This window comes from Lithobates pipiens, unplaced genomic scaffold (genome assembly GCF_037356315.1).
Source record: "Lithobates pipiens isolate NorthernLeopardFrog02 unplaced genomic scaffold, aLitPip1_a1.2 Scaffold_19, whole genome shotgun sequence".
Classification (NCBI taxonomy): Eukaryota; Metazoa; Chordata; class Amphibia; order Anura; family Ranidae; genus Lithobates; species Lithobates pipiens.
Window position 1 is genome coordinate 274555004 of NW_027507764.1, and position 25536 is coordinate 274580539.

The 25536-nt window shown below is 43.5% G+C and overlaps 1 protein-coding gene across 1 annotated transcript in view; it reads right to left on the minus strand.

Annotated features, from left to right (window-relative positions):
* GALNT4 (polypeptide N-acetylgalactosaminyltransferase 4) overlaps window positions 1–25536 on the minus strand; it is a gene marked incomplete in the record, with an annotated part of 451007 nt that overhangs the window by 218366 nt on the left and 207105 nt on the right. The window contains 1 exon segment of the mRNA XM_077491946.1: window positions 4304–4473. Coding sequence (XP_077348072.1) covers window positions 4304–4473 — 170 coding nt within the window.

Genomic DNA, 25536 nt, shown 5'->3' on the forward strand with positions numbered 1-25536 from the left:
AGTATACATGCATTTTTTGCCGGCATATATCTACCCTCCCCCTCATTTATAAGGGAGCTTTACAAAGTTGTATCAGCATTGCAATTACTGATGCTTGACATGAAGGGTATGTTCGTAATTATACGCACATAGGGTATTCTGGGCTCTATATAGGTACTATATGGTATGTTTTAAAATGTTTATGTAGGTAAAGGATATACAGTTTCTTCTGTTACAAGAGCGTATTGAGATTTTTAGCATATGATTGTGGAATTAAGGGGTGGGAAATAACTAAATTTTCTTTATAGATCATAGCGTGTAGTGGAGTGGCACAGCCGCTGGAGGATGTCAATGACGAAATGCGTATGATGGAGCGACGCACACTACGTCACTTCCGGGTCGCTGATCGTGTGGAACGCAGTTGGAGCGCACGCCGCTCCTCCACAGATCTATTGCTCTTCCTGGAATAGAAAACCCTTATACACATTTTTTTACCTGCTATGTGGCATCTTATCTCATATTTTATGAGGTATTAGTGGGTGAATAACGTTGGTGACTGGCCTCACTGTACAGATGATACTGAAACCTGATAGGAGTTTTTTAATATATATTTTTTTATATTTGTTTTTTATATTTTTGTCATTTTTTTATTTTGTATTTTTTTTGATCGTGTTCTATGGAATTTTTTAAATAAATGAACTGTGGTGGTTAAAACTATAACACTATGAGAGCTGCTTTTTGTTTCCTCTGAGGATCCATCAGATCATATCACTATAAGCATACACTTTTAAAGGGGAATTTCCCAGACACTAGGACAGTGATGGCGAACCTTGGCACCCCAGATGTTTTGGAAATACATTTCCCATGATGCTCCACTATACTACAAAGTGCAGAAGCATCATGGGAAATGTAGTTCCAAAACATCTGGGGTGCCAAGGTTCGCCATCACTGCACTAGGACCTCTCGTAACATACGGATCGGAGAAAGGAGGGGAAGGAGTTGAATGGATCCAGCTGAACACAGATTGATTAGATGCACTTAACCCCTTTGGGGTGCAAGGATTCGGTGAGTGGGGACCCAAGAGGAGGAGCACGCAAGTCACTGGATATCTCATATATATACACATATATTATATATACACATATACTTGTGCTGCTATACAAGCTGCTGTACCTTTTTGCACTACTTTGGACTTGATTGTTATATGGACATTTTGTTGTTGGTTTTCTTTTATATATACATAGTGGAGAGGTATGGTGTCAGAAACATAGGAGCACCATTATTGCAATTTTGCACTTATTGTGTATGAAGTATTTCTTTTATCGCATTTCAATATGTTTTTCCTGATAGTGTACACATAATTGCACGTGGTATAGTATGTATGCATAGCATGGTATATGGTGTGTGTATTCCCAGCCTACTTACTGTGCATATCGCATAGTGTTTGGTATAAAACATTATAGGTCTAGTACATATTATATATGATTTGCCATCTGTATGTAGGCACTGTGTTTGGTTGGGTACCTTTGAAGCTTAATACACATATCTCTTTGATAACAGTTTAGGGGGGCACTTGGTGTACACCCTCTGTGTTTTTGATAAATCTATTATGAAAAAAAGGGAAGAAGAACCGCGCTGTCCTAAAAAATTTATCTTAGGGTGTACGCCCCCGTATAGGAGACTATATATACGAAAACAAACAGTGAATATAATGCAGTGTCACATATTACATATATTAAAAGTGACCCAAGATGCACCTCCCATGTGGTAGACTGTATATGTGAAAACAAACAATAAATATAGTGCAGTGTCACAGATAACCAAAAAATGCAAGAATAGCACCGATGCCCACAAAATATACAGGAAAATAAGTGCACAATATATTTATACACTTCAAAGATTATGATATAACATGAGCAAAACCAACTAAAATCTAAATGTGTCCTTATTTGATAGTCCTTAAGCTGAATCCATGTAAGCAGTAAATTGCAAAAAACACCACGTGTCACATCTAGTAGCGTTGACTCTCCGATTCATATTCCAAGCCACGAGGCATACTATAGTGCACCACCACCAAAAATTGAGATTGGCTCCTTACTGGATGTCCTCAAACAGTACGCTCTAAGAGATCAAGCCAGACTCTACGTGTTCTTCAATCCTCCAAAAAGACTCCACCCTCATCCAAGACCACAATTCAAAGGGGCTCCAATGCGTTTAAATTAAATGGTCCACTATCTCTCTGATGAAAAAGCTGTGCCTGTAATCTGCGAGCAATCCGCTGGAGGGTGTTGTGTCTCTTCTATGACGAAAGCCGATAAAACACGCCTTCTCCCAATCCACAGAATAAAATGTTTGGCCATTTTATTCTGTGGATTGGGAGAAGGCGTGTTTTATCGGCTTTCATCATAGAAGAGACACAGCACCCTTCAGCGGATTTCTCGCAGATTACAGGCACAGCTTTTTCATCGGAGAGATAGTGGACCATTTAATTTAAACGCATTGGAGCCCCTTTGAATTGTGGTCTTGGATGAGGGTGGAGTCTTTTTGGAGGATTGAGGAAGACGTAGAGTCTGGCTTGATCTCTTAGAGCGTACTGTTTGAGGACGTCCGGTAAGGAGCCAATCTAAATTTTTGGTGGTGGTGCACTATAGTATGCCTCGTGGCTTGGAATATGAATCAGAGAGTCAACACTACTAGATGTGACACGTGGTGTTTTTTGCAATTTACTGCTTACATGGATTCAGCTTAAGGACTATCAAATAAGGACACATTTAGATTTTAGTTGGTTTTGCTCATGTTATATCATAATCTTTGAAGTGTATATATTAATATATTGTGCACTTATTTTTTCCTGTATATTTTGTGGGCATTGGTGCTATTCTTGCATTTTATGGTTATCTATAACACATGCAATATGTGACACTGCACTATATTTATTGTTTGTTTTCATATATACAGTCTCCCACATGGGAGGTGCATCTTGGGTCACTTTTAATATATGCAATATGTGACACTGCATTATATTCACTGTTTGTTTTCGTATATATATAGTCTCCTATACGGGGGCGTACACCCTAAGATTAATTTTTTAGGACAGCGCGGTTCTTCTTCCCTTTTTTTCATATTTACAGGTATATAACTTTTTGGTATATAAACAGAACTGCAGCAGTATTGGATTTTGTATAATTTTTCACATTATTTTGTAGCGCGATTTTTTCCCCCTTTTTTTTAATTTTTTTTCTTATTGATAAATCTATTAGCAATTGGATATTTTGGGGTTACTTTCCCTTCCCCCCCTACCCAGTGGGTTTCTCTCTTGCTGGTTGAGAGGATCCCGGGGAAGAGCCGCATCTGGAGTGAATTCCTCCATAATATATTGTCATATTTAACACCATTTGAGGTAGCGCCCCTGACAATATTTTTTATATAATTTGTACATTACTCTTAGACCCCTTTTACACCACACCGCCCATTGCGTCGGCGGTAAAATGCTGCCATTTTTAGTGGCGTTTTACTGTCGGATTTGCGGCGCGTTTCAGCTGCTAGCAGTGGTGCTTTTACCCCCCGCTAGCGGCCGCGAAAGGGTTAAAACCACCGGCAATACGCCGCAATAGCGGTGTTTTGCCGGCGGTATTACAGCGCTGCCCCATTGATTTCAATGGGGAGCAGCAGTGGAGGAGCGGTAAACACACCGCTCCTTCACCGCTCCAAAGAAGCTGCTGGCAGGACTTTTTTCTGACATCCTGCCAGCGCACCACTGTAGTGTGAAAAGCCCTCAGGGCTTTCACACTACACATAATGGTGTAGCTTCTTTAGGACGGATTGCAGGCACTATTTCTAACGCTATAGCACCTGCAAAACGCCCTGGTGTGAAAGGGGTGTTATTCCTGCTGTTCTTTCCAAAGATGCTGCATTTCTTTTTTTTGTTCAATACATTTTTTATTGAAAAAAAGAATGAGAATAGACAGGTAATTAACTAGTCAGTATGTATGGCAAATATCACAAATATGAACATCTGAAAATATGTCTCCAGAGGGAGAAGGGAAAAGTTAGGCAAGAAAGATTAGAGCAAGAGAGAGAAACTAGGAACAATCTGTGAAGGGGGGTGGGGGTTGGTGGTGAGATAAGAAAATATACGATATTTTCATGGAGCACTCCTTTTACATAGCTAGAAAAAAAAAAAAAAAAAACTGTCATATTTACCTGATAAAAGTTTGTTTTAATTCTAAATAGAAAACAATTAGAAAGAAAATATGCATAAAACCAAACCACTACACATTAAGCCCCAGGGCTAAATGAAGTCACTGATGTTTACAGCAAGTACCTTTATCACTGAAGTCATCCACTAATATGATTTCTCTCAGAAGTACTGCAGAAGAGGTTTCTAAAACGCTGTGTATTGTACGAAGCAGTGTTGATAAAGCTTCATTATAAAATGCTATGATAACCGAAGTTGTTGGAAGTTTCCTATAATTAAAGGCTTTGGACTTGCACCTGAAAATTGTTAGATATAAGAGATGTAAACAGATTAAATGAATACAAACAGTCAAATTATACTTTTTGTAATATTTAGGATATCAGTTATAAAGCCAATTCAGCAGTTTTAATTTTACACATTTTAAAGAGCAATTACAAGCAACAGTAATGAGACAGTCAATGTTAAGATTAAAATAAAAATTAAAGCAGTTCTCCACCCTAAAGGGGAAGTTCCGCTAATCTGATCCCTCCCCCCCTCCGGTGCCACAATCGGCACATTTCAGGGGGGAGGGGGTGCAGTTAACTGGATAATCAAGGTATCTGCCCCCACTTCCGGGACAGACCACCGCAGATATCCGCCCCACCCCCCGTTGTGTTCTGGGAAACACACAGTTCCCAGGACACAGCGGGGACCAGAAAAGACGCACAGCGCGACTCGCGCATGCGCAGTAGGGAACCGGGCAGTGAAGCCGCAATGCTTCACTTCCCAATTCCCTGACAGAGGATGGCGGTGGGGGCAGCAGAGAGACGAGCGATTGCTCGTCATCTGCTGCCGACATCGCTGGACCCTGGGACAGGTAAGTGTCCATTTATTAAAAGTCAGCAGCTGCAATATTAGTAGCTGCTGGCTTTTAATATTTTTTTTTTTTTTTTTTTTTAGGCACAGAACCACTTTAACTACTCAGCAGGCAAGCTGTGGTCCATGTGTGCGAAGTATACAATTAAAGCAAGATTACAAACACCACACTCCTCTGGGAATCGCCTTAAAGAGGAGCTCCAGGCTCCATCAGAAAAAAAGTGAAAGTCAGCAGCTACAAGCAGACAAGTCAGCAGCTACAACAGCAGAAAGTCAGCAGAGAGAGCGGTATCGCGGTCGGTGGTGCGCGCGCGGCCATTTGACGCAATTGGCGCCAATAGCGCTATTTAAAGTGGATCCTTGCTTTACTGCCTTGCTGCCCGATCAACAGTGTTCCTGTGTACTCTTGTATCCTGTATCTGAATTCACCTGATCCGTATCCTGATCTGTATTGAACCCCGGCTTGTTCCTAACTTCGCTGTTTGCTGCCTGCCCCCGACTTTTGGCTTTGTACCCGACTACTCTTCTGGATTTCGTTTCTGTACCTGATCTGCTCGCCTGTGCCTGACCTGGACCGTTGTACTACTCCGTTACCTGCCAGTTTCCTGTTTACCGCTGCTGGACTACAGGACACCTCCCAGTCCGCCACCGTACCCGGCTGTTGTCTTCCTCTGTGACCGGTTGCCTCTTTTGCTGCGGACTACAGGACTTCTTCCACTTCCCGCTATATCCTGTTTGCACCTGCACTCCGTTGTTGGACTACAAAACTCCTCCTGTTGTCTGCTGTATCCTGCGGCCACTTGCACTCTGCTGTCGGACTACAGGAATCCTCCCGCTGTCTGCTGTACCTTGCCATCACCTGCACTCCGCTGCTGGACTACAGGACACCTCCCATCACCAACAGTCTGCTGCTTCCTACATCAACCATCCAGTCAGGCACTTGTGCTCCTCTGTGCTCCCGAGCCCCTGTCATCACTACCAGGGCCTTCCGAGTCTATGAGGTCTATGAGAGGCTGCTCCCTGCATTCCGGGCTCTGCCTTAAGGTACGTGACAGACAAGCAGGCAGCCTTACACATCCCCTACTGAGAGGTGTCTCCCTACCTTTGTCTATACAATTAAACACAGCAATAAAGGGGGGGAGGGGGGTGGGGTAGAAGGGATGTAGCATTAAATTACATTATCTCAATGCCACTTTGTTCCCAAGTCTCTCAGTCTTTTAAAAACCGACTAACCAGGTCCCTGACCCTCAACTGGTCTGGACCTGCGTTGGTTACAAACTCCCACCCCAGGCAAACAGAAAAAGAAACAGTACAACTCTAGTGCTGGGGAGCAAACCCGCACATACGGTCTCCCATGAATAAAAACAGCCGCTTCAGAGCAGGACCGGCTGTCTGCACTCCTGTGATCCAGAGCCTGGTTGCAGGTATTGGGGGGAGCTGAATAATCCTCTGCCCCGATGCCAGCGCTTCAGCTTGTAGGGAGCGTAGGCTGGTAGTGCTAAGCCACTGGGGAGGAAAAGGTACTTGCTTTTCTCCTGGTGTAGTTACCAGCCGCTGGGGAGGTATCTTGCAGGGACCATCTCCCGGACTCTCCATCTCCTTTTTTGAAGCTGGGCACAGACCAACAGTGCTCTGCCCCTTAGCCAGCACTTCTGCTGTGGAGGTGAACACTGGAGTAGGGTCTAATTGCTGGGGAGGGAGAATGGCTATCTCCACTCCCAGTGGGGATATATTCTGCTGGGGAAACAGCTCACTGAGGTCATCTCTCAGACTCCCTGGATCTAACTCTGAGGGTGAGCAGAGGCCAGGGGCACTCTGCCCCGTAGCCAGCGCTTCAGCTGGGGGGATGAACACTGGGGTAGTGTCCAATTGCTGGGGAGCAAAAAAAAATCCGCTCTGGGACTTTAGATGAGGCGGGCACCACTAAGCCAATAAAAGTAACAAAAGTACAGTATATATTTTCATTCAGTAAAAGTATTACATGCATTATCATCAGAGAAAGCCACTTAATACAAAGTACATATAACTAAGTATAATAAAATTTGTAATAGTAATGGTACATTTGTGTATGAACAATCACATAAACATCAGGTGTACCCGGCATGTTTTGCGAGTCCCAGCTTGCTATTTAGGGGTAGATGTGTATGAATTGTACCTAAGGTGAAAGGATACAGTTTGGTATGTGGCATGACATTGGTATTTTAAGGCAGAGGGTAAGAGGGGTCTTATAGGTAGAGGCCCCATACTTACCACTACACATAGCCGAGCCAACGAGTGTGAAGCCTCCAGACAGCGGCAGCAGGTGTCTCGCCAGGGAGTGGAACCCCACTTTAAGTATAAACATTGTAACAATTTGTCAATAGAAGACTGTGTGCAAGTGAAAAAAAGTTCAACCACTTAAAGTGGTGTTGCCACCAAAAAAAAAAGAAAATTGCTTAAAATGTATAAAAAAATCAAAAATCAAATAATTGGAAAAAAAAAACATTTTTTACTCACCTCTAAATGCCTGTTGCTAGGGGGTCCCTCGTAGTCTGCCTCCTTCAGTGCCCGGGCTGGTAACATCACTTCCCCTCAGCGCCGCAAAGTCATCTGGGACCTTTCACGTCTCCCATATGAATGTGCGGTGCATCACGGCACGTGGCTCAGCTCGCATATGCACAGTGGGTGCCCGGCTGTGAAGCCATAGCCGGGTGCCCACAGTAAGAATGCTGGAGCTGCAAGTGGAGCGGGGAACAAGCGGGAGGGCTTCGTTCCCCCGCATCGCTGGACCCTGGGACAGGTATGTGTCCAATTATTAGAAATCAGCAGCTGCAGTATTTGTAGCTGCTGACTTTTTTTTTTTTTTTTTTTTTTTAATTTTTTTTAGGGGGAACCCCACTTTAAACACTAAACCTTTTTCTGACATTTGTTGGTTTCAAGTTAAAATAATTTTTTTTTGCTAGAAAATGACTTGGAACCCCCAAATATTATTATATATATATATATATATATAAAATTTTAGTAGACATCCTAGAGACAGCATAACATGGTGGTTGTTGCAATATTTTATGTCACACTATATTTGCACAGAGGTCTTTCAAACACAATTTTTTTTACAAAAATTACTTTAATGAATTTAATTTAAAAAACAAAAACAAAAACCCTAACCAATAAAGTTAGTAAATTTTTTATTTATTTTTTGTATAATGTGAAAGATTTTACGCTGCAAGAACCGTGATCCTTTTATTGTAAGCAAAAAAAATTGCGATTCTCATTTTGGCCAGAATCGTGCAGCTCTAATATTCATGTATCAGCAACAAGTGCAACCACCACAAGTAAAAGTCCCAAATCTTTTACATACATCAGAACGGAAGGTGCCAGTGTACTCACTTTTAACCAAATGGTCTCTTAGTGAGCGTGCCCGTCTGAGGTTGATGGTGGGTGTCGCAGATACATGTGATCTTAAGTTGGGATCAATTTGTAAAAAATGGCAATGTTTGCGTAAAACATTCCTAATGATTTTGTTTGTTATTAGTCTGGTAATTGACTTTTAATCAGCAAGTCCTTTATTTACAAGTATTTCTTAATATATACACATGGGAATGCAGGGCATCCAACTCCAGTATATGAAAGGGGCATGATAAGTGGGGGATTTTTCGATATGCAAATTTAAGTCACCAAACTAAGTATAAGTCATGTAACTATCCCCTATGGTTCCACTGTGGCTGTATTGTACCAGTCGTTCTGTTTTGGGACCTTTTGTGTGGGCTTCTCTGAGCCCAAATGTAGTCCATCTTTTGGTGAACAAGTGGCAGCAGAAGTTTATTTAACTTTTTAAAGTGGTTGCAAACCTTTTTAAAAAAAATCCTGAAAAAAAAATCCTGCAAGACAAAGACATAATGAGCTAGTATGCATGGCATACTAGCTCACTATGAATAACTTACCTGAGAACGAAGCCCCCGAAGGGGTCCTCCGTCTTCCTCTTCGCCGCTGCCATGGATCCCGGAGTGACTTCCGGGTCTCGTGGCTCCGGCGCTGCGATTCGCCAGAGCCGCAATGTCACTCCCACGCATGCGCGCGGGAGCCAACACTTGCGGCATATCGCCACGATCTGCGGCCTGCCCCAGTACGCCTGTACACCGTAGACAGCGGTGGCTGTCTTCGGGTAAATATCTCCTAAACCGTATAGGTTTAGGAGATATTTCTTGGACCTACAGGTAAGCCTTAATCTAGGCTTACCTGTAGGTCAAAGTTGGTTGTAAGGGTTTACAACCACTTTAAGGAAATTGTTTCTTTGCATATAATTATACATTCTCCTTATTTTCCAATACAGGTATGTATATTGGACACGTTCAGAAACTGTAATGGTGATTGTGCCTCAAACAAAGCATTTACCGTATTTATCTGCGTATAACACGCACTTTTTTTCCCCTTAAAAGCAGGGGAAAATCGTGGGTGCGTATTATACGCCGATCCCCCGAAATTCTGAGCCTCTGGGCGGCTTTCAGCTGCCTTCGGCTCTTCAAGGCGACTTTCGGCCGCCTTCGGCCATTATCGGCAAGTTTCGGCCGCCTTCGGCCATTCTCGGAAGCTTTCGGCAGTTTTCGGCCGCCTTCGGCTCTTCTCGGCGGCCGAAAGCTGCAGAGAATGTCCAAAAGCTGGCGAGAAGAGCCGAAGGCGCCCCGGCATTTAAAAAAATAAAAAAACAAATAGCAAAATAAATAGACAAGGCTGCAATGGGGGACAAGGCTGCATAAGGCTGCAATGGGGGACAAGGCTGCATAAGGCTGCAATGGGGGACAAGGCTGCAATGGGGGACAAGGCTGCAATGGGGGACAAGGCTGCAATGGGGGACAAGGCTGCAATGGGGGACAAGGCTGCAATGGTGGACAAGGCTGCAATGGTGGACAAGGCTGCAATGGTGGACAAGGCTGCAATGGTGGACAAGGCTGCAGATGACACTGATGGGCATATAAATGTAAGTTTTTTTTTCCCCCTTAAACTTCCCTCCTAAAAGTTTTTTTCCTTAAAATTCCCTCCTAAACTTGGGATGCGTGTTATATGCCGACGCGTGTTATACGCCGATAAATACGGTATGTTAAATCTATCTTTACCTGTTTTTCAGAAGATATAAATTTTCTCTCCTAAAAACGCCTCTGAAGAAGGGACACCGTCCTGAAACATGTTAGGCTTATGGAGGAATTTGTACTCATGCTTGAATTTGAAGAGAATATATTATGTATGAATTGTTCTGTTTTGCACAAATGTTTTGTATAGATTACTACCATGTTTTTATACATGCTTTTTTAAGCACTTTTTCAAATAAATGTTTTTATAAATAAATTCCCTTTTTTCGCCTTTAAAGTCCCTCTGTACCGGCAGGTACAAGTGTCCCCTCCTTTAGGGTCCCCTTTTACAATGTATTTCTTCTGAGAATTAAACCTAAGTGCAATTTTCAGAAAATAAAGGGGACAGGACAGATTCCCTACCCCTACCTTACCCCCCAACTCCTTGTTTGTTTTTTTCCCCCATTGTCCCCACTAAATGCGGGGTAAAACGGCAAGAGGTGGTGGAGTGGTCACTAAATCACCGTGGCCTAGCTTAAGCCCTCGCTCTGGCCCCATGTATAAATACTTAACCGTTCTGCCTAGCAACAGTGACACCGATCTCTGCTCCCTGTGATTGGAGCAGAGATCAGTGATGTGTAAAACACAGCCACGCCCCCCACAGTTAGCAACACGCCCCTAGGACACATTTAATCCCTACACTGCCACCTAGTGGTTAACTCCTTCACTGCCAGTGTCATTTACACAGGAATCAGTGCATTTGTATAGCAATAATTGCTGTATAAATGACAATGGTCTAAAAATGTGTCAAAAATGTCCGATGTGTCCGCCATAATGTCGCAGTCACGATAAAAAAAAAAAAACGCTGATCGCTGCCATTTAAAAAAAATATATATATTAATAAAAATGTCATAAAACTATCCCCTATTTTGTAAACGCTATAACTTTTGTGCAAACCAATCAATCGCTTATTGTATTTTTATTTTCCAAAAATATGTAGAAGAATACGTATGGGCCTAAAACTGAGAATTTTTTTTTATATATATATATATATATATATATATATATATATATATATATATATATATATATATATATATATATATATATATATATATATATATATATATATATATATATATATGTTTTTGGGGATGTTTATTATAGAAAAAAGTAAAACACAATGCATTTTTTTCAAAATTGACGCTTTTTTTGTTTATTAGCGCAAAAAATAAAACCTACAGGAGGTGATAAAATACCACCAAAAGAAAGCTCTATTTGTGCGGAAAAAAAAGGGGCATCAATTTTGTTTGGGAGCCACGTTGAATGACCACACAATTGTCAGTTAAAGCGACAAAGTGCCGAATCGCAAAAAGTGCTCTGATCAGGAATGGGGTAAATTCTTCCAGGGCTGAAGTGGTTAAAACAGGAACAGGAACACATTTATAGAATGGAAGATCAAGAAAATGGGGATCGAAGGAAAAAAAAAATCTGAGAATCCGAGGTCTCCCCGAATCTACTCGGGTAGAAAATTTATCATAAAAAACACAGAAGAAGCCCCAGCTTCTGACGCCATACTGGCCCTCACTCACCTGTCACAACTTAGGGACTTAAGGCAAGGTACACAAATCCCACCATTCTAGCTGCTCACAGACTGAGGGGTCCCTCCGCAGAACACACCATCCTGATCAAGTGCTGCGCTGTGCTGCCTGCTCTGCCCTGTTTCAGTTACAAAGTGCTCAGAGTGAAAACCGCGCTGTTCTGAGGTACACAGCACTAGAGGTAAAAATGTACCGAGGCTACAATAAAATGGAAAACCTTCTAGAAAATGGCTAACAGCCATACACTGCATAAGACTACAGGAAAATGGCAGTGGCCTCTCCTGAGGTAAATTTACTCAGGCACCTCACAGCAGAGTAAAAAGGGGCAGAAAAAAAAAGGACCCCAACAGCCAGCGCAGCCCTGCCAAAGCTCAGAGCCCCCCCCCCCCCCCCCCGGTACATACAACGCCCCTCATGCCCAGTCACACAGCAGCCCCAGCCAGAGGAGGAGGGAATGAGTTATAGGGAAAGAGGAGAGGGAGCGTGAGAGACCCCTAGTCGACCTTTCAGGGAATGCACAGCTGTTCCATCCTGCCGCGGCAGGGAGAGCCGTACTTACTCTTCCTGACAGGATTGCTGGACGCATTCCACCACAGACCCATCACCTGAGTAGTGCGGGGTGGCTGCTGGCCACGGCACACTGACACGGACAGCAGTAGCCTGGTCATGTGTGTTCCCCGGAGCATATAGCTCACCGGCCACCCCTGGAGCAGAAGGGGCATGTCGTAGCTGACCCAGCGCATAGCTAGGGTCTGCTCACGCTCGATGTCCAGGCTGGGGAGACTAAAAGGATCTATATTATCCAGCCTGTCACCCTGGCTGTTGATAGATCACAGGATGAAAAAATTTGTAGAAAAAAATCCCAGGACCAATGGACCACTCAGGGAGCCAGGTCCTTCTCCTACACTAGGCATAAAAAAACTGAGCTGCAGGAAGCAGGGTGAGGGATTATAGCCAGAGGGACTGCCCCCTGGGCGGTGCTGTGCAGTCTTGCTGTTTTTACATGTGTTACATGTTCTGCCTAGTCCTCTCCTGAAGGTGGTGTGATAACCCTAAGATCAAGAATTAAAGGAGCTGTGTCCGTCAATGAACGAAAGAGAAATAATGTTTATCTGGGAGATCCTCTCAGATACAAAAAAAGCTTTTCCAACATTAACTGGACAGGAAAAGGCATGCACAGTTTAAGGAGGCTTTAGTGAACCCAAACACTCAGTTAAAATACACAGGGGCTGCAGTGCTGAAAACAGTTGCAAACATTTCATGTCCCCGATGCTCATTATTACCAGCTACTCCCTCTCAGGGGAGAATGCCATTTGTAGAGATGAGTGAACAATAATGATGAAGAAACTAGCTAGAAGTTGATCCTGAAGGTCCCCGCCACATTCCAGAAAAGTATTGGAAATCAGAGAATGCCAAAAGAGATAGTACAGACAAGAGAAAATAAACAGGATAATCAGAAAAATAAAAAAAGTATAAAAATTATATTATAATATATTATATTATATATTTTTTTTTATTATTATTTTTTTTTTTCCCTCAGCCATGAGGAATTTAAGAAAAAAAATGTGGGAGGGGTTATATAGGGAGTGCACTTTGTCTTAGGGCGTGCCAGTGTCAATCGTCCGAAGATGGCCTATAACCCACATAGTAACTACTATGGCTCTGTGTCCCCTGATGTATGAAAAGAAATGTCTCGTGCCCACTGTGAAATGAGGTGGTGGAAATGTTATGGTTTGGGGATGCTTTGGGGACTGGGCAGCTTGCAGTATTGAGTCAGCTAGGAAGTCTACATCAAACCATATTGTGTGTTGATCCATTTTCAGTTTAAATTTACAATCTTTTCAGGCAATCATCCACCAAGAAATGGCTTATGAAGAGTTATGGACTGGTCCAGTCAAAGCCCTAAATTGATTTCCATTAGAATGTTCAGGGGGTGGATGGTAGGGAGATGGAATTTAAGATGGGGAGTTCAAATAAAAAAAAAATAATAAAAACAAAACATCTTGTGTTTGCATGCGCAGGGCTCGCAAAATGGCCACGATAGCTACCTCACAGACCACCGGCGCCCACAGCCTCTTGCGCGATGATCTAAACGGCTCCAAACCGTAAAGATACCTTCTCCTCAACCCCGGGCACAATCCTGGATGATCGGGGAATGGCCAGGAGGAATCTGGGGCTACAATTTGACTCGGCGGGGGGGGGGGGGGGGGGGGATATCCAAGACGGCTGCCACAGCACAGCTTATGTCACAGGATCTCTGCTCCACAAGCCAGGCAGACTACATGTCAGAGCCACCCCACATCCCTAACCACACTACTCCAGGCAGCTGTAAGGGACCCCCCGGGCACCACCCCCTCCCCAGCATCCACAGTAGCTCATGCTGGCTATAACACACATGATGCCCTTCACAGAGACCCTGTCTTTCACATAGAAGCTCTATTCCACAAATTCTCAGAGCTTTTCGAAAAGGGCTTAGCTTAAACAGCAATGAAAATAACAGGGGACTTGAAAGCTGATTTCAACAACTTGGGATCTCGGATTGAAACGATCGAACACAAAATGGAGGAAACGATTGTCATAACCAATCAGAATTCAAAGCACATCTACTCCGTTCAGGAGCAACTAGACCTGGCTATGGCTCGCATTGATGACCTCGAAAATAGGTCTAGGAGATATAATATCAGAATCCGTGGTCTTCCAGAGTCTGTATTAAACGTTACGGAAGCCGTTCAAGACCTCATAACCCAGCTAATACCCGACATCTCACTCCCCGCTTGGAATTAGACAGGGCCCACCAGAGCTCTCAGACCCCCCAGAAAAGACAGCACCCCAAGAGATGTGATAGCCAAACGCCATCACTACTCGGTTAAAGAGGAAGTAATGAAACGAGCCAGATCTGCTCAAAAGGTGCTGTGCCAGGGACATCAAGTTCAGATCTTTGCGGATCTCTCCCCCTCCACGATCCAACGAAGAAGATCATTAAAACCCCTCCTCCATGCTCTATGAGATATCACATATAAATGGGCCTTTCCTTTCGATGTTAAATTCTCCCATAAAAGGAAAACACTACGCCTTTTCATCCTTTCCAGAAGGACAGAAAAGACTTCTGCACTTGAAGATCATCTCCCAAGAAGCAGAGATGGATACCTCCAACGTCGGCCCCAGTTCCAATAAAAGACCAACACCCACCAGCCTTCAATCCCCATTGTGGTCCTCAAACAAGGTCAAGGACAATGCTCCTACCTGAAGCTAGAACGTATATGGACTGCCTTTACTTTTTCCTTCCCGGTGCCTTGGAAAGGGCCTGAGGATTGCCCCCCTTATTTTAGGGGATCAATCTCCATCCTGAACCGGAACCCTATGCCCTTCAGGAGCTTTCCTATCCAAGTTCTTACATGTTTTTTTTTCCTTAGCCTTAGTTAGCTAGGCCTTTTTGAAGGGCTACTCTGCCTTATACCCCTTTCCCTGTGGAAGCACTACTCCCACAATGCCCCATGCACTTTGACTGCCATTCCACAACGACGCTATGTTGAAAACGGGAGTGGGTTTAGCAGCCTTGAGGAACAAGCACCCTCGGGGGCTTGAGACCACTAATCAGCTTAGCAAGTTTGACACCGTGTTGCTAATATGATATAATTTTTTATATAGGGGTTTTGCCCTCCAAAGGGCACCTGGGTTCTGTGAAGGAACTCTTGCGTACCTCCCCTGCCCTTCGACTCCCTTGGGTGCCCGAGGGTGGGGACATCTGAGCTCGGACGGGACAGATGCCACCTAGATATTCTCCATGGGCCTCGGAGGGCTTCTCCTCCTCCGAACCCCTTCCGTCTTCCTCTTCCCTCCCCGCAAATATCATTACTCACATTGATGTGCCCAACGTTTTCTCCTACAGGATTAAATCAAAACTCTGGAGTCTTGTATAACCAAGCTCACACTGAACGGTTTGAGGATCTATCCAATGCTGTCCAGACCTCCAAACACCACTGGGTAAGTGGGGGCTATTTCAGATGCATTACGCTCCCTCTGCTTCATGGCTGATAAATCTGAGGGTTAAGCTCCATGTCCCACAATGTCCAGAGCCTAAATTCCCCAACCAAAAGGAGGAAAGTGCTGGACTGCTACAAGTCCCTTAAATTAGACATCCTACTACAAGAAACGCATTTCCCCTTCCGGTATAGCCCTAAATTCCTCCACCCCCACTTCTCAGAGTTTTTTTTAGCAAGCTCCGACACAAAAACCAAAGGGGTCGCTATAGTAATAGCCAAAACCTGCAAATTTGCTAAAATCTCTGTCCTGGAAGACCAGAACGGAAGGTTTCTTTCTTCTTGTGAAGGGCATGGTTGGGGACCACCTTTACTCCTTGGTCTCCTACTATGCTCCGAAATAAGGAGCAGGCCAAATTTTTCGAATCCCTATTACGTACCCTTACCCCACATCTTGAAGGGAAGGTCATTTTTGGGGGCGACTCCAATGTGGCCTTCGATCAGGGCCTAGACACGTCTAAACCCATACAGTCCCAACTAACACGCCCTACAAAAGAAAGCCTTAGAATAATTAAATTGCTGCACTCATATGGACTTGCTGATGTTTGGATGGAACTCAACCCCTCGAAGAGGGACTTTACCCATTTCTCCTCAACTCACAATTCATACGCGAGGATTGACCATATTCTAACCCCCTCCTCACTCCTCCCGCATATATAGCCTATATCAAAGAAACCATAGTTTCCGAGCATTCCCTTGTAATTCTGACAATCCTCACAGGGACAATAGGTGGTCCCAGAGGACACTGGAGACTCAATGAGTCCTTGCCATCAGATCCTTCTAAAGTCATAGAAAATCGAAAAGGCCTTACAAGAGTACTTTACTCTCAATACAACAGTGGACATTTCACCAGAAACGCTATGGGCTGCGCACAAAGCTTTCATTAGGGGAAAGCGCATTCAGGTCACCTCACGCGTGAAACAGGAACGACAAGCAGACATTTCTAAGCTAGACAAGGAATACACCACTCTAAGGGCATTACATAAAAAAGGACCCCCCCCCCCCGGTCTCCACCACCCTTCTAGCCCTTACTGCCAAAACCGAAAAATCTACCCAAAAATCAGGGTCTCGGGACAACCACCCACGTCCAATCCAGTTAAAGTCCTTGATGCTTTGAGGTTTTTACTCTTCATTATACAGCAGTCCAGCTAATCCCAACACTAATCTTATCCCTCAGTTTCTGGAGGGCCTCCTCATACCATCCCTGAAGGATAGCCATAAACAAAAGATGGATATACCCATCACTGAAGAAGAGATCTTGGGGATCATTAGAGATCTCAAAAAGGGGTCTGCTCCAGGACCTGATGGATTGTCTATTCCATACTATAAAGCATTCACAACCACTCTAGCTCCCCACTTAAAGTGGTAGTATGGTCATTTTTTTAACTTTTACCTACAGGAAAGCCTATAATAAGGCTTCAAAGAAAGTTTTGAGAGAAAAAAAGGGATTTACATGGAACATCACAACCATGGTTTCCCTTAGGATCACCCAGCAAAGTAACGGACTGTCTTGATACCAATATTATAAAAAATACAAATGTTTATTATTATATATAAAAAGTTTTTTTTAGAAAATAAAGAGAAAAATTGTGTAGACATAAAATTTCAATGGTTGCACAATGTAGCTATAACATAGACAAAAAGAGATATTCTAACGATATTGGGTGTCCAATTCGGTCTTTGGTTTCTACTAGTTTCGCGACTTTACTGTCGCTTCTTCAGGAGACCTTGTTTGTCTGAAATCGAAGTTTATAACAGTTTATTTAACAGAATTAGCATAGTTCAACATATTTGATGTATTATTTTACAAGACCCTAAACAAAAGGGAGGGTAGAAAACGAAGTGTGCAGCTCACCACCACAAAGGCATCAAGTCACAAAGCATTTGGAGTTCGGGTGGTCCTAACCAGCCAGGCTTTAACCACCCTTTGGGGCGGACACGGGAGGTTCAGAGTCAGCTATAAAACAATAGTCAGAGAATCTGAGTGGTAAATATATCTAATTAAGGAGCATATCATTTATATCTCACTATGGGTATAACATAAACATACCGATATAACCAGATGCTTTTTAAATAATGCAGCATGGAAAAATGCATCAACTCATCAACGCTGGGGTCCAGATAAGGATATTAGACATGCCCAGGACGGTGTGGTAATGGGTCTGGTGCACAGTAGGGAGTGCGCCCATAGAGAGTACAGCGAGGGGTCCAAATCTTTGCCAGATGCACAATAGGTATTTATATGTGCAAAGTTAACCTAGTAAAGATATGCATAGATATAGATCAGAAAAATATATATATATATTGGGTAGCCAGCATAGGGGACGTTTGGGAAGGGAAGCACTTACCGGTAGGCGGAATCCCCCCCACATACAAACACGACCGCTCTTAGCCTGGAGGTCCTTCGTCCTCCGTTCCGCTGCTGTGAATATGCGCCATATTGGCGCACCTTTAACCTCCGGCCCGACGACGTCAAAAGCCCGACGCAGACGCCGAGCTATGACGTCGTCGGGTCCGCCGCTCCTACTGCGCATGCGCGAGAACGTCGCGACGCACATCACTCCAATCTAAGCACCATGGCGATGTCAGAGTGCCTGGTAACAAAAAGCCTGTGTAGTGTCTCACACCTCGCTTAACTTTATAAACATCAATACATGCAAAAGGGTAAACAAGAATAAATAAAATATTAAATCATTTAATTTGGCAACATTTATTCACAGATATTTTAATCTATAGTTCTCACCATACGTGGCGCTTATCTAGAAGAAAAAGCAAAACAAGAAACAAATAAAAATAAGTTAGGGTACTAAGTCAGAGACGGACTACTGTCCACAGAATATACTGTTTGCTAGTACCTAGAAATCGCAGTGGCATCAAAAAAACCGAGAAATTGGGCTCACACGGTACCAGATAGCATGGGGACAGAGGGATGAAGAAGGGAGGAAGAAAAGGGGGAGAGAAATTGGTTCATGTTTGCCGTAAAGGACATATATATAAAAAAAACACACAAGAGGCTGTTTCACTTAAGGAAATATTTGTATGTTTTTGTTTCGTTCAAGCCAGGTGGGACCAGGGCATCTAAACGTTCTATCCATAGGGTTTCTCGTTTTAAAATTTCCCTATCCCAGTCGCCACCGCGGGTGTCCTCATAAACTACCTCGAGGACAAAAAATTTAACTACTTGTGGCTGGTACCGGTGGTGAATACCTATATGGCGGCCGACTGCCGTCAGTTTGCCGCCCGAAGAATAGTAAAGATGGTCACCAATACGTTGGCGGAGCTCTCTAATGGTTTTGCCTACGTAAAATGCCCCGCAGGCACAAACCATTAGGTAGACAACGCCTTTCGTGTCGCAGCTGGCATAGAATGATGGAATAAAAATTTCTCCACTTGGGAGATTATATGTTGTTCCCTCCCATATCCAGGGACAGCGTGGACAGCCACCACAAGGGTGGGTGCCACGTGGATCCCGCCGATTTGGTGCGGAGATTTGATAGTGGCTTCTGGTGAGTTTGTTCCCAAGGGTAGCTGCCCTCTTGAAAACCAATTCCGGGGTTTGTCTAACATATTTACTTAGAGTATGATGATCCGTTAAAAAATGCCAGTGTTGCGATAAGATGTTTCTAAGTGTATTCTGATGTGTAGAATATTTGGTGATGATCTTAACTGTAGAAGGGTGGACTGGTCTGGGGGGGCCATAAAGTAAAGATTCTCGTGTGCGTCCGTACGCTTTGTTAAATGCTTTCCTTAAATTGGATCGTGGATAGCCTCTATTGAGGAGACGCTCCTGTAAACCCCTGGCTTGAACCAAAAAGTCATGATCTGTGGTACAATTTCTTCTTATCCGAATGTATTGGGCATATGGTATGCTGCGTATTAGAGGGCGGGGGTGTGAGCTTTTAGCATGTAGTAAAGTATTGCCAGATGATGGCTTGCGATAAAGGTCAGTCATTAATTTTCCAGAATTATCCTTAGTGATATTGAGATCCAAAAAGGCAATCTTAGTTAAATGATATGTGTAAGTAAATGTTAAGTTAAATGTATTTAAATAATAATAATATATAATAAGGCTTACCTGTAGGTAAAAAAAAATATCTCCTAAACCTGTACGGTTTAGGAGATATTCCCCTCGGTATGCGCCGCTGACTGCAGCGGCGCATGCGCACAAGGGGGTTCTCTCCGTGAAAATCCCGGCAGCGCTCGTGCGGCCGGACTGAAATCTCCCGTGCGCATGCGCGGGAGTGACGATATCGCGGCTCCGGCCACTCACAGCGCCGGAGCCGCGATACCCGGAAGAGACACCGAGGGAGCATGTCGGCTCCCTCGGCGTGGATCGGGCCAGATGTCGGGGCCTCGTTCTAAGGTAAGTATTTCATAATGAGCTAGTATGCGGTGCATACTAGCTCATTATGCCTTTTGCTTTGCAGGTTTAAAAAAAAAAAAAAAACATTGCGGGTTTACTACTGCTTTAACTCCCTTCTTCAACTTTAAAACTAAATGGAGACCCCCTAGATTCCCACCTCAACACGGCTTTCATCACAGTATTACCCAAACCTGACAAAAACCTGGAAGATGTTAGTAATTACAGGCCAATCTCACTGCTAAACAATGATTTAAAAATTCTTACCAAAATAATGGCCAATAGGCTAGCATCTTTCATCGGCCAGTGCATCTAAAAAGATCAAGTTGGGTTCATACCAGGAAAGCAGGGACCCGACCAAATCATCTCGATCTTACAATCTAATTCATCATAATCCTGATATTAAAGGAGTGAAATGTGGAGACCAAAGCGCACAAATGCGGGCTTTTTGCCGACGACATCCTCCTTTTTCTAGGGGGGTGTTTTATGTGGCGCTAACTATAATACAGCTACATGTGTATACCCTAAAACAATATAAATAATTCAAATTACAAAAATAGTAATACAGTGCATACAAAATCCTCCTTTTTCTGACCTCTCCCGTCACTACACTCCCCAACCTCTGCCAAAATCTCAGGGCTCCAAGTAAATTTCTCTGAATCCCATGCTCTCAATATTTCCCCCCTTCCTCCCCAAATAGTTTCCTCCCTACAACATTCTTTTCAAACTAAATGGAGCGATACCTCCAATAGTTACCTGAGCATCTCTCTGACAGCCAAAATAGAAGCCCTCTACACAAACACACACACACACACACACACACACACACATAACCCACATTCTTCAGGAAACTGGAGGCTGATCTTAAACTATGGTCCAAACATGAATTACCCTGGCTAGGACGGATCAACTCCGTAGAAAGACCCTTCTCCCCAAAATACTCAACTTCTTCTGCACGCTACCTATCCCTGTCAGAAAGGATCACCTACATTTGCTCCAAAGTAAAATACTAAAATACATATGGGGTAAAACGGGCTATCGCATTCCACAAAACACACTATTCCTTCATAGACGCAGGGAAGGGTTGGGACTCCCAAATTTACAAAAATACTATTTAGCAGCTCGATTGGCCCAACTGTCCATAATATATTCTAGATATGAAAAACCATAGAACGACAAGCCACCCCCTCTTTCACTTTAATTTCTTATTATGTTGCCCCCCTAAAACCAGGCCCCCCATTCTTTCTCCCACTCTATCCCACTCTTGCTCTCTGTGGGATACCCTCCGCCAACTTCCGACTCTGGTCTCCGTGGGACACCCTCTGGCACATCTTTCATCTTTCACAACCTCAATTTCCCTCCCGTTCTAGACATCTCAGCCTTCAAATGGTGGCTGGAAAAGGGGCTATACCAGATAGGGCACTATTTTACTTCCAGGGGCCCGCTTACTCTTCATTACTGTACCCAAAACCTTGATCTCCCTGACTCAGAAAGGTTTCGCTTCCACCAAATATCTCATTTTCTTCACTCTATATGGAAAGAAAAATCTCTTCTGCCCAAATTCGCTGGCTAGGAGTTGTGGTGCAGACAAGTAATGGAGCAGAGGGCATCTCGGTGATATAGTCAGCCCTCACTTGCCCTATTGATAAAACCTCCTACATGAAAGCTGGGGAGGCGGACTTCCAACTCAACTACAGTCTGGAGACCTGGCAAGCTGCTCTCACCAGATCTTTCAAGGGAATTCAGAATACTTCCCTCATGGAAGCCAGTGTTGGACTAATAACCAGATGGTATCTTACCCCTACCAAACTGGCCACCATTTACCCATCAGCAAACCTGCTGTGCTTCAGAGGCTGCAAGCTCATGGGATCGATGGCCCACATTTGGTGGGAATGCCCCAGGATCCGCTCCTTTTGGAGAAAAATCTTCATTATGATATACACGGTGACGGATTGCCAGGTCCCCTGTTCTCCTGAGGTGGCTTTACGTAATGCTCAAATCCCTAACATACCCAAAGCAATTCAGAAATTGATCCACTTCATCCTCTTAGACACTAAAATCTCATTTGCTAAAGCATGGAAACATCCAAGGCCCTCAATGCATGCGCTCAAGGAGGAAGATATTGTGGATTATGTCCCAAGAAAAACTATCCAGTATCTTGTCGGATACCTCAAGCAAATTCCAAAAAATCTGGGTGCCTTGGGCTGGATTTGTAGGAGTCTCCCTCATACCGGGAGTTCAGGCTCGCCCCACCTCTTGACCACATACCAAGTTAGTTCTCCTGGCCACCTCACTCGCTCGGCAGGTCGCTGATCTCTCTACCATTTACCCTTACCCTTCTGGAGATTATTCCCCATCCCTTCTCTTCTGTCTTTCTTCTCTCCCTCTCCTTACTCCCTTCTATCTGTCCTCCATGGTGTCTTTTTTAGGCACATGTGACAATTTATAGTCAGCATTTACTACTTGTAGGCCTCTCTCATGCTAGGGGAGCCTCTAAACTTTCAAAATTCTGTTCTTTTTCCCTCTTGCCAGTTTGGCTGCTTGGGGATGATTTGGTTTTTTTTTTCCCTCTTCTGACAGTCCTTTAGGGGTGTCGGGGGGGGGGGGGGGTCCTCCTCATCCCTTAAGCTGCACCACACGTTCATTGATGGATTTCTAAGGAATCTTCTACAACCGGCTGGATCACAGTGAGCTTTCTGTTCATTGAGACTCAGATGCAAAAATATCTTTGATTGTTGATCATAGATTGTATTTTTTTCAACCAGGGGGCCTACCCTTCTGCAATATGTAAAATGTTAATTATGCTTGCTTGTCTTTGATTTTTGAAAATAAAAACATATTGAAAGTAAAAAACAAACATCTTGAGCCAAGTGAATTTCACATGGATTAGTCAAAAAGTTCACCAGCAGGGGCTGATGGTTATGCAAAATTCCTACAAGGGACAATACCAGCTTCTAAGGCCAAATGTGTACTTCTTCCCACAATATACAATTGCATCTAGTGATAATTTGTTAAATAAATTACCAAACAGGCACATTTTCCATGAATCTTTTTTTTCTTGACCAAGATTTTTTTTGTGATACGGCATTACATTATTTCAACCGACAAATGCGCTGTCATGCAACCATGTACCTAAATAATATGTCGCCCCCCCCCCCCAGCTTCCCGACAGCCTCACGCATATACTGCGGAAGAAGGGTACATATAGGCAGATTAACGTACCTGTACTTTGCTCTTTTTTTAAAAGCGGCTTACGGGCATGCACCGCCAGAACCCCGGGTCTCAAGGACTCTATGCCCGCGATCGTTTCAGGGTGAGGAAAAATGGGGATATGCTAGTGTAAATAAGTTCTGCCTAGTAACAGTCACTGATCAGCGTTCCCTGTAATAGGGAGTGCTGATCAGCGACATGTCACACACAGCCCCTCCCCCCACAATTAGAATCAATCCCTAGGACACACTTAACCCCTTCACTGCCAGTTATATTTTTAATCAATGCAATTTTTTTAGCATAGATCGTGGTCCCAAAAATGTGTCAAAATTGTCTGATGTGTCCGCTATAATGTCGCAGCCATGGAAAAAAAAAAAAAAAAAAGCGCTGATCGCCGCCATTACTAGTAAAAAAAAAATTATCAATAAAAATGCCATAAAACTATCCCCTATTTTGTAGACGCTATAACTTTTGTGCAAACCAAATCAATAAATGTTTGAGATTTTTTTTTTTTTTAACAAAAATATGTAGAATACATATCGGCTTAAACTGAGGGAAAAATTTTTTTTACTTTTTTGGGGGATATTATAGCAAAAAATAATGCATTTTTTCAAAATGGTCGCTATTTTTTTTGTTTATAGTGCAAAAAATAAAAACCGCAGCGGTGATCAAATACCACCAAAAGAAAGCTCTATTTGTGGGGGGGAAAAAAAGGACGTCAATTTTGTTTGGGAGCCATGTCGCAGACCGCGTAATTGTTAGTTAAAGCGACAGTGCCAAATCACAAAAAGTGCTCTGGTCAGGAAGGGTAAATTCTTCCGGGGCTGAAGTGGTTAAACAAAAAGACAATTTTGAAAAAAAAACAATACACACTTTTTTTACTGTTTGCTATAAAACCTATCCAATAAAAAAAAAAAAAAAGTCCATCAATTTAGGCCAATATGTATTCTGCGACATATTTTTGATAGGAAAAAAAATCCCAATCAGGCATATATTGATTGGTTTGAGCAAAAGTTAGAGAGTCTACAAATTATGATATTTAAACTAGTAAATGGTGGCAAGCCTGTGTTTTACTGTAGTATGGAAGGTGCTTTTACTAGGGGATGAGATGGAATTTGTTCCCCGTTTTGCAGGGACACAAATTCCATCCCTTCCTTCCTGTCAGAACGACGATCTGCCTTGCTTACATCGGCAGATCGCATTTCTGTATCTTTTCCTCACAATCGGCAGGTATAAGTGGACATAAAGTCCACGGGTACCTGCCGATTGGCTCCCGCTGTGTGTAATCCCAGCAGGAGTGAGCCGCCGGCGGTGAACATGCACGTCACCTAACCGAAAAGGTTTAGATATACACCCACATATGATCCAGTGCATAGGTGCCCCCCTGTAGCAGTAAAACTGATTCAAAGCGATTGTAAAGCTTATTTTTTTAATACCTACCTGCTCTGTGTGATACTATCGCACAGGGAAGGCAGGTATTAAAAAAAAGCCACAAACCTCTGCTTCTGGGGTCCCCCCAGTGTCGCGCTTGGCTCTGCCTTCTCTCTTCCTATGGGGGCGCACTTGCAGGCTCATTCCCAAGCCAGGCCGTGTGCTTCTATAAACACACACACAGTGGCTCTGTCCTGCCTTCCACATCTTCTTCACAGGATTTGATTGACATCAGCAGGAACCTGGCTGCCTTACGGAGTCCTGGGAGGAGAGAGCAGCACTGCTGTACTCAGGCACAGCGCTGGTTTGAGATAGAACTCGGGTAAATATTTAGGGAGGTGAGGGGGCAATATAATGGGACTTTTTTTACCTTAATGCAGGGAATGCATTAAAGTGATACTAAACACAGTCAGCCTACACTATCGTTTAACTGTACTAGTAATGTAGTGTAATCATGACAGTGTTTTTTTTTTATTTTTTAAATGAAATGGCCATGTACCCATTTAGATGGGCAGTATAAAGCTGTGACTGACTCCAATCAGTAGCTTGGCTAAGTGAAAGCATACTTCTTAAGAGGAGCTTGCAGTTCACGCCTCTCCAGCCTGTGGTCATATGCTTTGTATTACAGGTTTCGGTGCCTCCAAGATTTAATATCCCAACTCCAGTGTGTTTTGTTAGTTGGTGGGCATGGAGGGCAGCGAGCTGTCATTTATCCTGTGTATAGGCCAACAGAGAGAACTGCACAGACTCATACCCTGCACAGAAACTCACAGAAATCGGAGCAAGTGCACTTGCTTGTCTATGGCTGCTCTACAGA